The sequence below is a fragment of the Cyprinus carpio genome, chromosome B25 (assembly GCF_018340385.1).
Source record: "Cyprinus carpio isolate SPL01 chromosome B25, ASM1834038v1, whole genome shotgun sequence".
Classification (NCBI taxonomy): Eukaryota; Metazoa; Chordata; class Actinopteri; order Cypriniformes; family Cyprinidae; genus Cyprinus; species Cyprinus carpio.
Genome location: NC_056621.1, coordinates 14,930,993 through 14,944,439, shown reverse-complemented (window position 1 = coordinate 14,944,439; position 13,447 = coordinate 14,930,993). Strand labels below are relative to the sequence as shown.

Genomic DNA, 13,447 nt, shown 5'->3' with positions numbered 1-13,447 from the left:
TGATTTTGGGTTTTTGTGTTAAGTTGAGATGCGACAAAGATTTAATTTTATGGAAGTGAGCAGGAACACAATGACTGCCGACAGGACAAAGGACATTGGAAAAGACTTTGTTTATGTCATGTTGCTAAGATAATGCCAAAATACATTATTAATCACAAAACAATATGTAGTGTACAAAATATTAGGTGAAACAGTCTCTTTTAAAGGGATAGTTCACCCAAATATGAAAATTCTATCATTAATTAATCACTCTCGTGTTTTTCCAAACCCGTAAGACCTTCGTTCTTTGGAACACAAATTAAGATTTTTTTGATGAAATCCAAGAGCTTTCTGACCCTGCATAGACAGCAACACAACTGACACGTTCAAGGCCCAGAAAGTAAGGACATCGTTGAAATAGCCCATGTGACATCAATGGTTCAAGTTTAATTTTATGAAGTTACGAGAATACATTTTGTGCACAAAGAAAACAAAAATAACGACTTCATTCAACAATTTGGTAAAATGCATTTTTGTTAGTCTGATTACACAAGTACCCTGTTAAATACATGGGTAAACGGGATCTGAATCTACTTCGAAAATGCATTCGAACATCCACGAAAGATCATCTCCTCTCTGCCTACTGATGTAATTCTTAAACATTACAAGATGTGTTGTTGAAGAGCGCCAGCCAGACAGGATTTAAAGTCCAAGTGAACTGGAAGTTGCTGCCGACTTTAATTTCAGTACGGTGATGAATTTCCAACTGAAATGGAAAATTGAGTAGAGGGTGGGGTTTTATTTTTGTGCTCCTCCTCTCATCTTTCGTTCACAGCAAACTAACAGTTGGAGGGCATGGTTAAGGATTTTCTCCCCAAGCCGTCAAACTGATGTCAGATGGTTGAAAGTAGACAAAAGAGACGCATTGAAACTCTAGGTGTAAACAGGAATTATGAGGATCTACTTGTGATCCGATCGACCAAAACACATCTTAATACCAGGTGTAAACATTTTGCAATACTGAATAAAGAAGTTTTTCCTTAGTTTATGTAGATGCATGTCCTTCCAAGCAAACCCCATGTTGAAATGGAAATTGTGGTGACAATGGAAACATTTGCCTACATCATATCCATTATAACGAAGTAATCGCATCATCTCCTCATCCTTCAGGCAGTATTGTAAGGCAGTGGGAAACACTGTGTCATTGACCTCTGTGAAGTAACAGTTCACATCTGCTTAGCGTGTCTGTGAGAGCGGTCTTGCTTGTGACTGAGATCAGTGTTTTTAACACTCTGTAAATGGAATTGTAAGTATATCAGTTAAGTATATGTGTCGTATATAAGTATATAAGGTCCTTTTGATCACTTTTTACTCTTAGCGCTTGAAGTATACACTTGAGTTACCTGAATAGGACGGGGTGTCCAGTTCTGCTCCTGGAGGGTCACTGTCCTGCAGCGATTAACCCCAATTAAACAAACCTGAGCCAAGATAATCAAGGTCTTCGTGATTACAGGCAGGTATGTTGGGAAAAGTTGGAGCTAAACTCTGCAGGATGTTGTCCTTCCAGGACCGAGTTTGGAAACTCTTGCAATAGGATATTTGAGGGATCTTCAGAAGGGTCCTGAGGTTCTTCAGGGGGTTCAGCAAGTATGACAATCTGAGGAACCTCAATTATCTTTTCATGTTTAAGGTGATAGAACAGAAACAAAATATTTGAAGGCATTGATCCATTACTGGATTGGTGCCATCAGTTTCAAATTCTCACAACTGGCAGAGCTTCAAGAATATAAATAATGTTCTGAGAGAAAGTATTGCTTTTTGCAATTTTAAATATTCAGTTTTCATGAAAATTTACATGTAGTAAAAAATTTTAAAAAATCCATCAATCAGTCAAACCAATGTGTTAGTTTAGAAGATGTTATGTGAACATACATACCTGTTTTTCGGTTTTGCAAAAGCCTCATGATAAGACTCTTCAAAGTTCAGCTGAATGAGATAATCGGTGAATCCATCTCCATTCATCTTGTCCCGCATAACATGCCCATCTAGAAAATATGTTCCATAAATCGTAGAGCATCAGTGAATACTGGAGCTAATCAGAGCAAAGTGCAACAAAATGAGTTATATTTACAAACATGAGCCTTTCAGTAAGCATAACTGCAGGCTCACCTATCAAGGTCAATTATCTAACCACCAAGTAACATGAGCTTTTATATCTGACCATGACCTGCTTTCTTTGCCAGTGAAGTGCCATGCAATAAATGCCATTCCCTTAGATATAGATTGTTTCTATTGTAGTCACTTATAGGCAACACACACCTGAATAAAATATGTTGTCATACTCTGGGAAGTGATATCACACGAGATAATTCACCTTTCTATCATTTATTCAATGAAGTGCACTAAAATACCCTAATCTTAATCTAATTTGCAAGCTGCAGCATTGTTTGTTTTCATTATTACAGAGGCATATCAGACACAGCAGGGGACAGGATCAAGTGATTTTTCAGTTGGGAAGTCATAATTTATTTAAGTGAAACGATTCATTTGGACGGGACGGTTCAATGAACTGGTTCCAAAACGAGTGGAAATTATATTGTTTCTTATTGTAAGGTTGGAACTTTATGCCCGATTTATTAGATTATAAGTGTTATTGTTAATTTCGTTAATATGCAATAACAAATTGCACCATGGTATTTTTGGACAAGGTAGGCCTACCATGTTTTTTGAATGTATAGTACTGTAGTAGCACAATAATTCTTAGGAGAACCCATTTAATACCATGGTACAGGGATATACTAATACTAGGTAAGACTATATGAAGATCCAGTTTTTTAAGGGTAATTAACCATCTTTACAATTTATAAATGCTACGATTACAAATGCTTTGTGAATCGGTTCGACTGAATCTTTAAGACAATATAACCCAGCAAGGAATTGAATCCAACCAGACACTTTCATCCAGTGATGTCGGAAGCTCTACAGCAACTGGTGTAACACAATATAAACTAAAAATATAAAATACTGTGGTATTACACTGGTTGTTTCGTGGTGTCTTGGCAATACCATGTTTTCTAGCATCATGTTTTAGTCATGCACCAAAATAAAACACTTTTTTTTGCCATGTAACGTTACCATGGTAATACCCTAGTATTCCTTGGCATGGCTTGGAGCAGGGTTATAATCGTTAACTAAATAAAATAAAATTAAAGCAGAAAGATATTAATAAATATATATAATATAAATATTATGTGAAAACATATAAATGTGTCTATTGTAAATAAATAAAAATACATCAAATATATGTGTGTTTTTTATATATATATATATTATTAATATTTAATTAAAATATATAAAATATATATAATTAAAATATAAAAACACAAAACTAACTGAAAATTTAAAAATAAATGTGCACATCTCACATGATTACGGTGGCCTTCACTATTGCCCTCACAATCCTGGATCTGAAAAAACACATCAGACATCATACAAATCATAACAGATGGTAAAGACACAAAAGGTACTCGAAAGTGTGTTTAGAATTAGGAATTTTCTGAGAAGAAAAGAAGACACACATACTGTAGAGGTGAATTCGGGTAAATCGGGACACTTTTTGCCATTAAGATGACTTGGCAAAAAATGTCCCAAATATTCTAACCTATACTGTTGCCAATTCTCACTGATAATTTTTAGTTATTTGTTTCTAGAAAAAAGTGTGGAAGATGACCAGACGCTGATGGACATTGGCGTGCAGCCTCATGGGATGGTCCAGTTTGAGATGAGCTCACTAGACCCAGAGAATTACCCCGTGAGACCAGTCAAACCACAGCAGGAGCACAACATCCCAGATGTCATCGCTGTCAGGGTGCAAACAGGTACAAACAAGGTTACAGCTGACTAGCGCATCATGAGGAGAAACGAGCCTTTGTGACAAGTCTCTCGCTTGAAGACACAGACTCAGTCAGGATGTGGTGTTGGAGATCGAGAGAGCCAATCGAGGGACGGCGTTTCTTGGAGGATACTGTCATTATGTGACCAAGGCAGAGTATCATCATGATGCTGTCCAGACGATGCCTAAGAAGAAGTCTGACAAGGGTGTTGAGATGTTCAGCAGAGATACACAGGTGTGCGCACACACACACACTATACACATTATAAAATGGATAATTACAGTCTTGGATGCTGATTTCCACTATGCTAAACCCCTAAGTGAATGACACCGTACACAGCAATAAAACACTTTAGATGGACAGAACTTTCATCTCTTTGCCTCAATTTTTATTTGTATTAAATTAAAGGAGCTATCATTTAGTAGATAAATGGCATATAAAGCATTCACTTAACTATTTAATTCAACTTTTAGGGTCAACTTTTGATGTTAAAATAGTACTGTCAGGATTTATTCAAATTACTGGTATTTGTGCCATTATTTAATGCCCAAAAAAACATGTCTTAAACTATTTTGCGCTTTGGATTTGTTGTTGCTAGGAGGCGGCACAGCAGAGAACAGAGGATTTTTTCCACACATATGAATTTATTTGGAATGCCAGAAGAACACATTCAGATTCGTTGGTCATTATGGAAATGAGATGTTGTGTCTGTTTTCTTTAATTTGCGCATTGTCAGTAACTCACCCGCAGAAATTTCCACGCCCATCAGTGATGTTTTGGAATTGCATTTTTCTGCTAATTTGGCCCGTTTAGTAAATCTGGCCCTAAATTCTATATAAATTATATTGTATACAAAATATAATATTTAAAAAAAATTAATATTTAAATTTAAATATATTGTATATGAACATATTTCAAAAAATGTGTTTGTATAAAAATGTACCCTTATATTTTATGTATCCATTGTTTATTGTTTATAAAACACACACACACACACACAAAAGGAGTGAATCTATAATCAAAACTTTTTTATCTATATGTAACTTTTTTTTATCTATAATAAAAACATTTTTTGTTTTGTTTTATTTATTTATTTATTAATGAATGACTGAAACGTAGGAAGGATAAAATATTCTGTTTTTCACAAAATAAACAAGCAATAAAACACTTTTTTTAAATAAATTAATACTTTTATTCAACAACACAGTTTCACAGACAGCTTGAGACAGGCTGAAGAGCAGCATCTGGCATGGGTAGAAAATGAAAAGAGAAGGAAGAAAGAGGAGAAAGAGCAGCAGATCAGAGATGAATATCACTGCAGGATGAATCCGGAGTCAAAGGCAGACTTTGATCTGCTTTATAATGCCTTGAAAAGTGTGTAAGTGAGCGTTTGTGTAGTAACTAACTATAGGTAGCAATGCTACTAACTTAAAGGTGCCGAGTACATTTTCCACCCCACTAAAATCACCGCAGGAACTGCAAAAAATATTGACTTTATTTTAATAACAGGTCTTCTTGAAAATCTGTGAACCACTGATAGTCCTCAAATGACTTATATTTGACTTTGCACATTAAGTTGTATTTTTGGCTAGAAAAAAGTCAGCTTTAACTACAATTTTCAGTAGGATGTCAATAGATTAGCTGCTCTCATAATAGCTTTTACAAGCTACTCCTTTTTTGGACGTATTATATGTTTGTGCAGTTTTTTAGTCAATAGGTGGGTTCAGTCGGTTCATGCAAATGAACTGACTATAATAAATTATTGACTCATTCATTTCAGTCCCTTCACAGACTGACCTCTTTTTTTTTAAGTAAAATATTTTTCAATATTGTAGACCATCATTATAGTTTGAGGTTATTTTTTATTTATTTTCTTAAATAAAGTAATACTTTTATGAAGCAAGGATACATTAGATTGATAAAAAAAGGAAGAGTAAAGACATTTATAATGTTACAAAAAATTCTATTTAAAATACATTTTTTCTTTTTTACCAACTTTCTATTCATCAGAACAATTCTGGGAAAAAAAAAAGTGTTTCCACAAAATTTTTAAGCAGCACATTGATAATAAGAAATGTTTCTTGAGCAGCAAATCAGAATATTAGAATGATTTCTGAAGGATCATATGGCACTAGACTGGAGTAACGATGCAGAAAACTCAGCTTTTTATTACAGGAATAAATTACATTTTGAAATATATTAAAACAGAAAACAGTTATTTTCAGTTGTAATAATGTTTCACAATATAAGGGTTTCTACTGTATTTTTTTTATTAAATAAATGCCGCCTTGGTGAGCATAAAGGAATTATTATTAATTTAATGGTTTCTAGGGTATCTTTTTTATTTTATTTATGAAATCATAGCGGACTTATTGTAAAAATTGATTTTTATATATTTACTGAGATGGAGATATATGTGTTGTAATGTGTGCAGTGATTTGGATATAAGTTAGTATGATGGTTCTCATTCTTTATCTCTGTGTGTCAGAATGGAGGATAGAGGAAGTGGAACACATCAATGTCACTTTATCTGGTGCGGAGAGAAAGGCAGCGCTGTGCGCTCTACTGGAGCAAGAGACCCAGTTCATCTCCTCCATAGAACAGCACAGAATGTGTGTAGGCACGAGGAACCGGGATAAGGCCATGCAAGCCTTCCTCAACAAGGTGTCTTATCGGCTGTCTCGTCATGAGCATACATATTGTTTAAAGTGAAACATTTGCTTGTACACAGTGCATTAAAGAGAAATTCTGAGATTAAATTCTGCATTAAATTTTTTTAAAAGGGTTTCAAATGTATTTAAATTTTAGGATTTTATAAATGATAAATCTGCATGGCAGGAGATTAATTTGATTTAGAATTTTGAAGCTTGCTGATTCGTAACTTTTCTCCATTGTGTCCTTCACCTAATGTTGCTCCGGTTGAAATGTCAGTGTAATAAAATACGCTGAATGTCACTTTGTGACAAGGGGCTAATGATAACTAACTGATAATATGCTAGATCAAAAGTCAGAACAGACTTTTTTTTTTTATGTTACCTCCTCCGTAGCAGTGTTTTTTTTTTTTTTTTTAACTGTTTTTGCTTCATGACCCAGACTTTACATTGGGCATATAAAACAAATGTCTGTAAAAAAAAAAACTAACAAAAATACTGATAAGATAATAATGATACAAATTCTAATAATAAGACCTATAAAACGTATTAAGGATTAATAAACTGCTGGATTCATGAATATTAATCAGGTTTTGTGGGTTCGCTCGAACTGATTTGCTGAAATCAAAACAGGGATGATAATAGGTGAGCACCAGCCAATGAGATTGGCATTTGCACATTAGTTCCGCCCACTACCAGAAATCCCAGAAGTTCTTAAAAGCTGAAGAATTCCAAAGGAACGCCATTATTTTGACAAGAAAATACAACAAAAAATATTGTTGACATGTAGCGCATCAATTCTCTCGTAGAGGGTTGTATTAATATAAATATGAATTTATAAACAAACTGCATAGGTGCAAAACATGTTTATACAATGATAATATCATTCTATATATTATTATAATTTATTGTATTCCTTTATAGAAATCTCTACTAAAAGCAAAAAAACTAAGAAATTGCAAAGACTATTTTGTATGACTTCTTCTCAGTGTGCCGAACCAAAGAAATGGCGTGCATTTGATGGGAAGGTGACACAGATGGACACGCAGTTCACCATCAGAGCCAAGGAGCTGTGAGACCGGTACAGTTGCATCACCCAGGCTTAGTTCACAAAGGACGAACGTCTGGATGTGCTTCTCACTCTCAAACGCACCGTAAAGGTCAGTTCCAAATCTGTGATGGTCAAAATATAAACACTTTTCTAGAAGCATGTATTTGCTCATCTCATTTTTAAAATGTTCTTGTGAACAGGAACATAAATGCAAGCTAACACAGGATATAGTGGACTTGATTGACAGGGAGGTGGACCTGCTGATGAGGGGCATTCAAAAGTGCAACCTGGAGGGGTTGAAGAAGAGGATAACCTCCCTCTTTCTCCAGTACATCAAAACCCCTGCATTCAACCCTCAGGTGTCCCGGTTTCTGTGGTTATGTGGCAAAAACAGTGTTGTAGGTCGAGTCAAGACAGAGATCAGAAGAGGGTTAAGTTTGAGTTAAGACCAAGTCCACATGCTCCCATGTCCATGACATAAAATAATATATTGGTCTTGGTCCTCATGTCTAAGTCCAAGACTATATTGTCATGGATCCTTGAGTCCGAGTCCAAAATCATATTTCATGGTCCTGCTCCTTAAGTCAAAGTCCGAAATCATATTTTCATGGTCTTGGTCCTTGAGTCTGATTCCAAGACTATATTTTCATGGTGTTGGTCTTGGTCCACAAGTCTGAGTCCAAGATGAGGAAAATATGGTCATGGACTTAAAGGATGCGCTGTTTCTACATGTATTTAGCTTTGATTTGAAAGAAAACAGCGCATCCTTGTGGTGCGGATGATACAGAAGAGCATATGGTGATATGGAGAGAGACAGAGGAGACTGTTGACAAAGGAATTGTTGAATAAAGTCATTATTTTTGTTTTCTTCGCTTACAAAAAGTGTTCCCGTCACTTCATATAACCCAGATTGCACGTCTGATGGCAGATGGAGTATTCTGACGACGACTTTCATACCTTTTATGGACCTTGACACTGTTATTTACTTGGCAGTCTATGGGACAGGCCTCCCGGTTTTCATCTAAAATATTTTACATTGTGTTTTATGGAGAAGAATTGCTTTTACAGGTTTGGACCGACATGGGGGTAAGTGATTAATGACAAAATTTTCATTTTGGGGTGGAGTATCCCTTTAACGACCATGACCAAGGCCATGAAAATATTGTCTAGGACTCGATTCAAGGACCAAGATCATATTTTCATCTTACTTTCATCTTATTTTCCTCATCTTGGACTATACACTACATGTATATTCATGGTGTTGTTCTTCATCTTTAAGTCTGTATCTTTATGGTCTTGGACTCAGTCTTGACTTGGACTCAAATTAGCTGTTTTTGACTACAACACTGAGCTAAACTTCACCCTACACATCAAAGTGAGTGTGATGTTAGCTGTTAGTTCTGTAAACAACTTCCAGTTGTAAAGACACTTCAAAACAAGAAGTTTTGGTTGGTCATCTCACTCTTTGAAACCAACTCCATTATTTACCCTGCTCTCCATAGGTGCCTCGGGATCCTGCTGACCTGAAAAAGAACATCTATTTGTGTTGTGGCTGTAATGAGTATCAGTCATCCACTGACTTTGCTCTGAAGACAGACGCATCTTCGGCTGGCCTCTGTCACCGCTGTATGAATTTAGACAATGAGGCTCGTCGAAGAGAAGACTTCTCTCTTTACAAGAACATTCTCATGTGCTTGCAGGAATCTGAGGCCGAGTGCAGCCCAGAACCCAAAATCACTTACCTGCTGCAGGTAACGATTATTCATTCGTTATTCATTTCAAGCGTATGGAAAGAGCCATCCATGTCAGTTTTCTCAAAACCTGCCTTTTTCCTTCACTTGTGACACATCACATGAAATTATTCTATATAAACTAATGATACATGTCTTAAAGGTATAGTTCCCCCAAAAAGGAACATTCTGTCATTAATTACTCACCCTCATGTTGTTCCAAACTCATAAGACCTTTGTTCATCTTCAGAACACACAGTAAGATATTTTTGATGAAATCCGAGAGCTTTCTGACCCTCCCATAGACAGCAGCACAATTGACGCATTCAAGGCCCAGAAAGATAGTAAAGACATCTTTAAAATAGTCCATGTGACATCAGTGGTTCAAACATGCATTGTGATACTCTCGTGAATGTGCATCAAAGACTGACTGGCAAAAGGAAGAAATAGTTAAATAAAGTCGTTATTTTTTTTCTTTGCACACAAAAATTATTGACACTATTGGTCATGTGATTTTAACATGGCTGCCACCATCAGGATGGACCACCCTAAAGTAGAATAAAACAAGTTTTTTTTAACAATCTGTTTTTTAGATGCAACACAATATAACAGTAATACAACAATATTGTAGTTACATCTCTTTTACATGTGAAAGCAGTAACAAACAAGAAAAAGAAAAAAATTAAAATTTACTGAAAAGACTACAGCTGTTTGTACATTATCATGCTAGTCTGCATGATTTAAACATATCAGTCAAATGTGATATTAATTCTTTTTTGGTGGAGAATGCGGGAATAAAATCACACAGTCCGTCTTTAAGAGGAATAGAACACCAAGTTCATGCTGTGTTCAAGACATTCCCTGTCCTCATTAGGAGCAGGACCTGCGGTACCTGGTGGATTTGTTGTGGGGGGCTCAGTCGGCTTTGAGCAGCTGGAAAGACCTTCATGATTTACTGCTGGTCTGGTGGGAGAAGCATTTGGACTGGAGCCCATGGAACTGCATCCTACTTACAAAGTATGAGGCGGCTGCACATCTCAAACTGGAGAACATCGAGAAGGTACTGCGGCCACTTCTGCTCTTGAATGGTTTTCTTTACACAGAAATAAATGATTAACCTCAAATTGCAATATTGCATTAATCTAAGTACCAAGTAGAGCTACAGAATAAAATGGCAGAATAAAAAGCTTTTGCAGAATAATATAATATATTACCAGGCTTTAGTCAACAAATATAAATGATTACATCTAACAGAGCTTCAAAATCATGAATATCAATATCAAGGCAATATCTAATTTTTAGAGATGGTGTTTACATGTAATGCATTTACAGAACACATTTGTCTCTCCCACCACTTGAGAGCACCGCCATTCGTTCCGCCTCACAAATGTCTGCTGTTTTCACTTGCAGGCATATGATGTGGTAGTCATCCGTAATGTCAAGCAGAAACACACATTGGCTAGGAACTACTTCTCCCAGATTCCTGCGATGGCTGAATGTTTGCACGACGCAGAGATTCAGCCTTCTGCCCTCAGCAACCTGCTGGCCTCCAAACCCATCACCAATCGCTAAGAGACTATCCACAATCCTGCGGGGCGCTCAGGGACATCTGCAGCTTCACTATTTGTGGGCAGTAAAGTATAGAAATCTAAAACCTTCTTAAGAATTCTTCTTCAAGATCATTTCTCGAATTTGAATATCTTATGTTAATTTAAACCATGAGTAGCGGGGCCGTTTTTTCGTCTCTACTCCATTGCACTGTGCAATTTGCCCTGATCATTAAAAGTCTTTCACTTCTCGCTGCTCTGTTTTCCATTCATTAGGATCATTCATTAATGCTAATTACTTATTATTTGGCAGTAATTGAGAAAGAAGTTTTCCTTTTATTTTCAACTTCATTGGTATTTTGTAAAATAATAATTGGTAAAAAGAGCAGCAAAACTACAATCCTGTGAAAAATGCGGCATTACCATGTTATGAGTCTTGAGTACAAAGTAAGCTGCATAAAAAAATAGAGATTAGAATGACAAAAAAGTAGATTATCCCTCCATGATTGCTCCATACAAGAATGTATTACAAAGTTATTTCCGGGAACACTTCGGGAGCCTGAAAAGCACAAGTTGAAGAGGTTTTAATTAGACCTTTGCAAATGATATATAGCCTAGATCTAATCAGGAGGTGAGCAATCTACGATCTGCAATTATAGAAAAAGGTCAAGAACCTCCTCCTGTGTCTCCTTTTGAACAAATGTGAATGAAACCACCAGCACCACAGGACTCCATTAGGTAAGTTTATAAGCTGTGCTTAATAAAATGGGTTTTATTAGAGATTTGGCTTGTCATCATATTCCTTGGCACATGCCCTATCACTATCATTCTGTGATCATGTAAGAAACATTAATGACACTTAGTTGATCTTCAAAAACGATTGAACATGATAACAAAAAACAGCTAATAGGGTGGAGGACATTTGAAAAACAAGTTATGTTACAAAGGATTAAACTGTGAATTTATTAGGTGTTGATGGTAGAACAGATGCAGATGCTTTTTGTTGAATATAAGAGGAACTTCAGCATTTTTATAAGAATTAAATAAGAAAAAGTGTTTGTGGGTTCCAGGGTCTTTAAAAACTGTAATGTCTACTACTGTAATCCTTTAAATCGGTAACAAAGAAAACACTTCTGTTTGCTGAAATGAAGGTATTATGAAAAACTTGTTGGGCCCTGAGAGCAACATTTTTTTAAGGTTATTGTTTGATCTAACTGTTTGTGTATGTATGAATAAAGTAAGTCAAAGGTAAGTCGAGATTTTCTCCATTATTGTTCCCACCAGTATTGTGCAATCTTTTGTAATCTTTGGACGCTGGAAAATGCTTTGACGTTTATAATGCTCATATTGATAACTAATTTGTGGAGTTTTATGTAATCTCTGATAGAGCTGTTCTGTTTGTTCCTTGAGAGAGCTTGAGGATTGCGATTAATGTGTAATAGAGCAGACAAGATGAAGCTAGTGTTCCGTCCAAGTTATCCAATGATATTTCAAGGAAACACCATTCTGCATTTCAAATCCTTGGTAATCCTGACTGTGAAATGATGACTGTAAAGGGAGGTCATGAAGATATAACTTCAACAGCATCAACTAACCTCAACGTCTTCGGACGGATTTGACATTACAGTCGGTCATAGGCCAGCTCTTTGTGACTTTTTCCATTGGATTCACAATTTTCCATTGCCACATTTTATGATTCACAAAGTTATGGAAGCCTTTTTTGTCTCAGGAAAAAATAAAAGTCACTAGTGAGATACAGATAAAAATAAGAAATAGTCAAAAATTAGGTAAAAAAAAAAAAAAACAATAGGACGAAATGAATTTGCAGTTACGGGATAAAGTCACAATTTTGAAATGTAGAGTAGAAATTACAAGAAATAAATTAAGTTTTTTCTAATATATACTGTAGTAACAATTACAAAAAAAAAGTTGGAATTGTTTCGAATTAAATAATTGTGTGATGTAAAGTTCCAGTTACAAAACCGTTACAATTATGAAATATAAATTTGCAATTGCATGAGTGTAGTGTAGTGACAATTTTTTAGTATAGTAGAAAATACAATAATTTTTCATCGCAAAAATTAAAGTCTCAATTGTGGAATGGAAAGTTGCAATTGTAAAATTCAAAGGCATGATTATGAGAAATAATAAATTTTATGAAAAAAAGTGTTTGGAATAAAATAACATTTGTGAGATGTGAAGCTGTGATTATGAGAGAGTTGCAATTACAAGATATAAATTTGTAATTATGTGAAAAATGGCAGTTGTGGGATAAAATCATAATTTTGAAATGTAAAGTAGCGAACACAAGAACTAAATTTGCAATTATGAAAAATAAAGTCACAAAAAAAATTAAGTCAGAATTGTTTAGAATTAAATAACAATAGTGCGATGTGAGAGTCACAATTACAAGATATTCGCAATTGTGACCCTGGAGCACAAAACCAGTCTTAAAGGGATACTCCACCCCAAAATGAAATTTTTGTCATGAATCACTTACCCCCATGTCGTTCCAAACCCGTAAAAGCTTTGTTCATCTTCGGAACACAATTTAAGATATTTTGGATAAAGACAGGGAGGCTTGTGACTGTCGCAT

The 13,447-nt window shown here is 35.5% G+C and overlaps 1 protein-coding gene across 1 annotated transcript; it reads left to right on the top strand.

Moving 5' to 3' along the window:
- The first annotated feature begins 3,522 nt into the window (after nucleotides 1-3,522).
- LOC109053657 (IQ and ubiquitin-like domain-containing protein) lies at nucleotides 3,523-13,375 on the top strand. Its single transcript, XM_042753480.1, is given in 10 exon segments — nucleotides 3,523-3,568; nucleotides 3,690-3,857; nucleotides 3,932-4,106; nucleotides 5,080-5,246; nucleotides 6,361-6,536; nucleotides 7,513-7,683; nucleotides 7,775-7,981; nucleotides 9,077-9,325; nucleotides 10,179-10,364; nucleotides 10,715-13,375. Coding segments are annotated over 8 exon segments (1,389 nt in total). The 5' UTR covers nucleotides 3,523-3,568; nucleotides 3,690-3,857; nucleotides 3,932-4,035; the 3' UTR covers nucleotides 10,877-13,375.
- The last annotated feature ends 72 nt before the right edge of the window (nucleotides 13,376-13,447 follow it).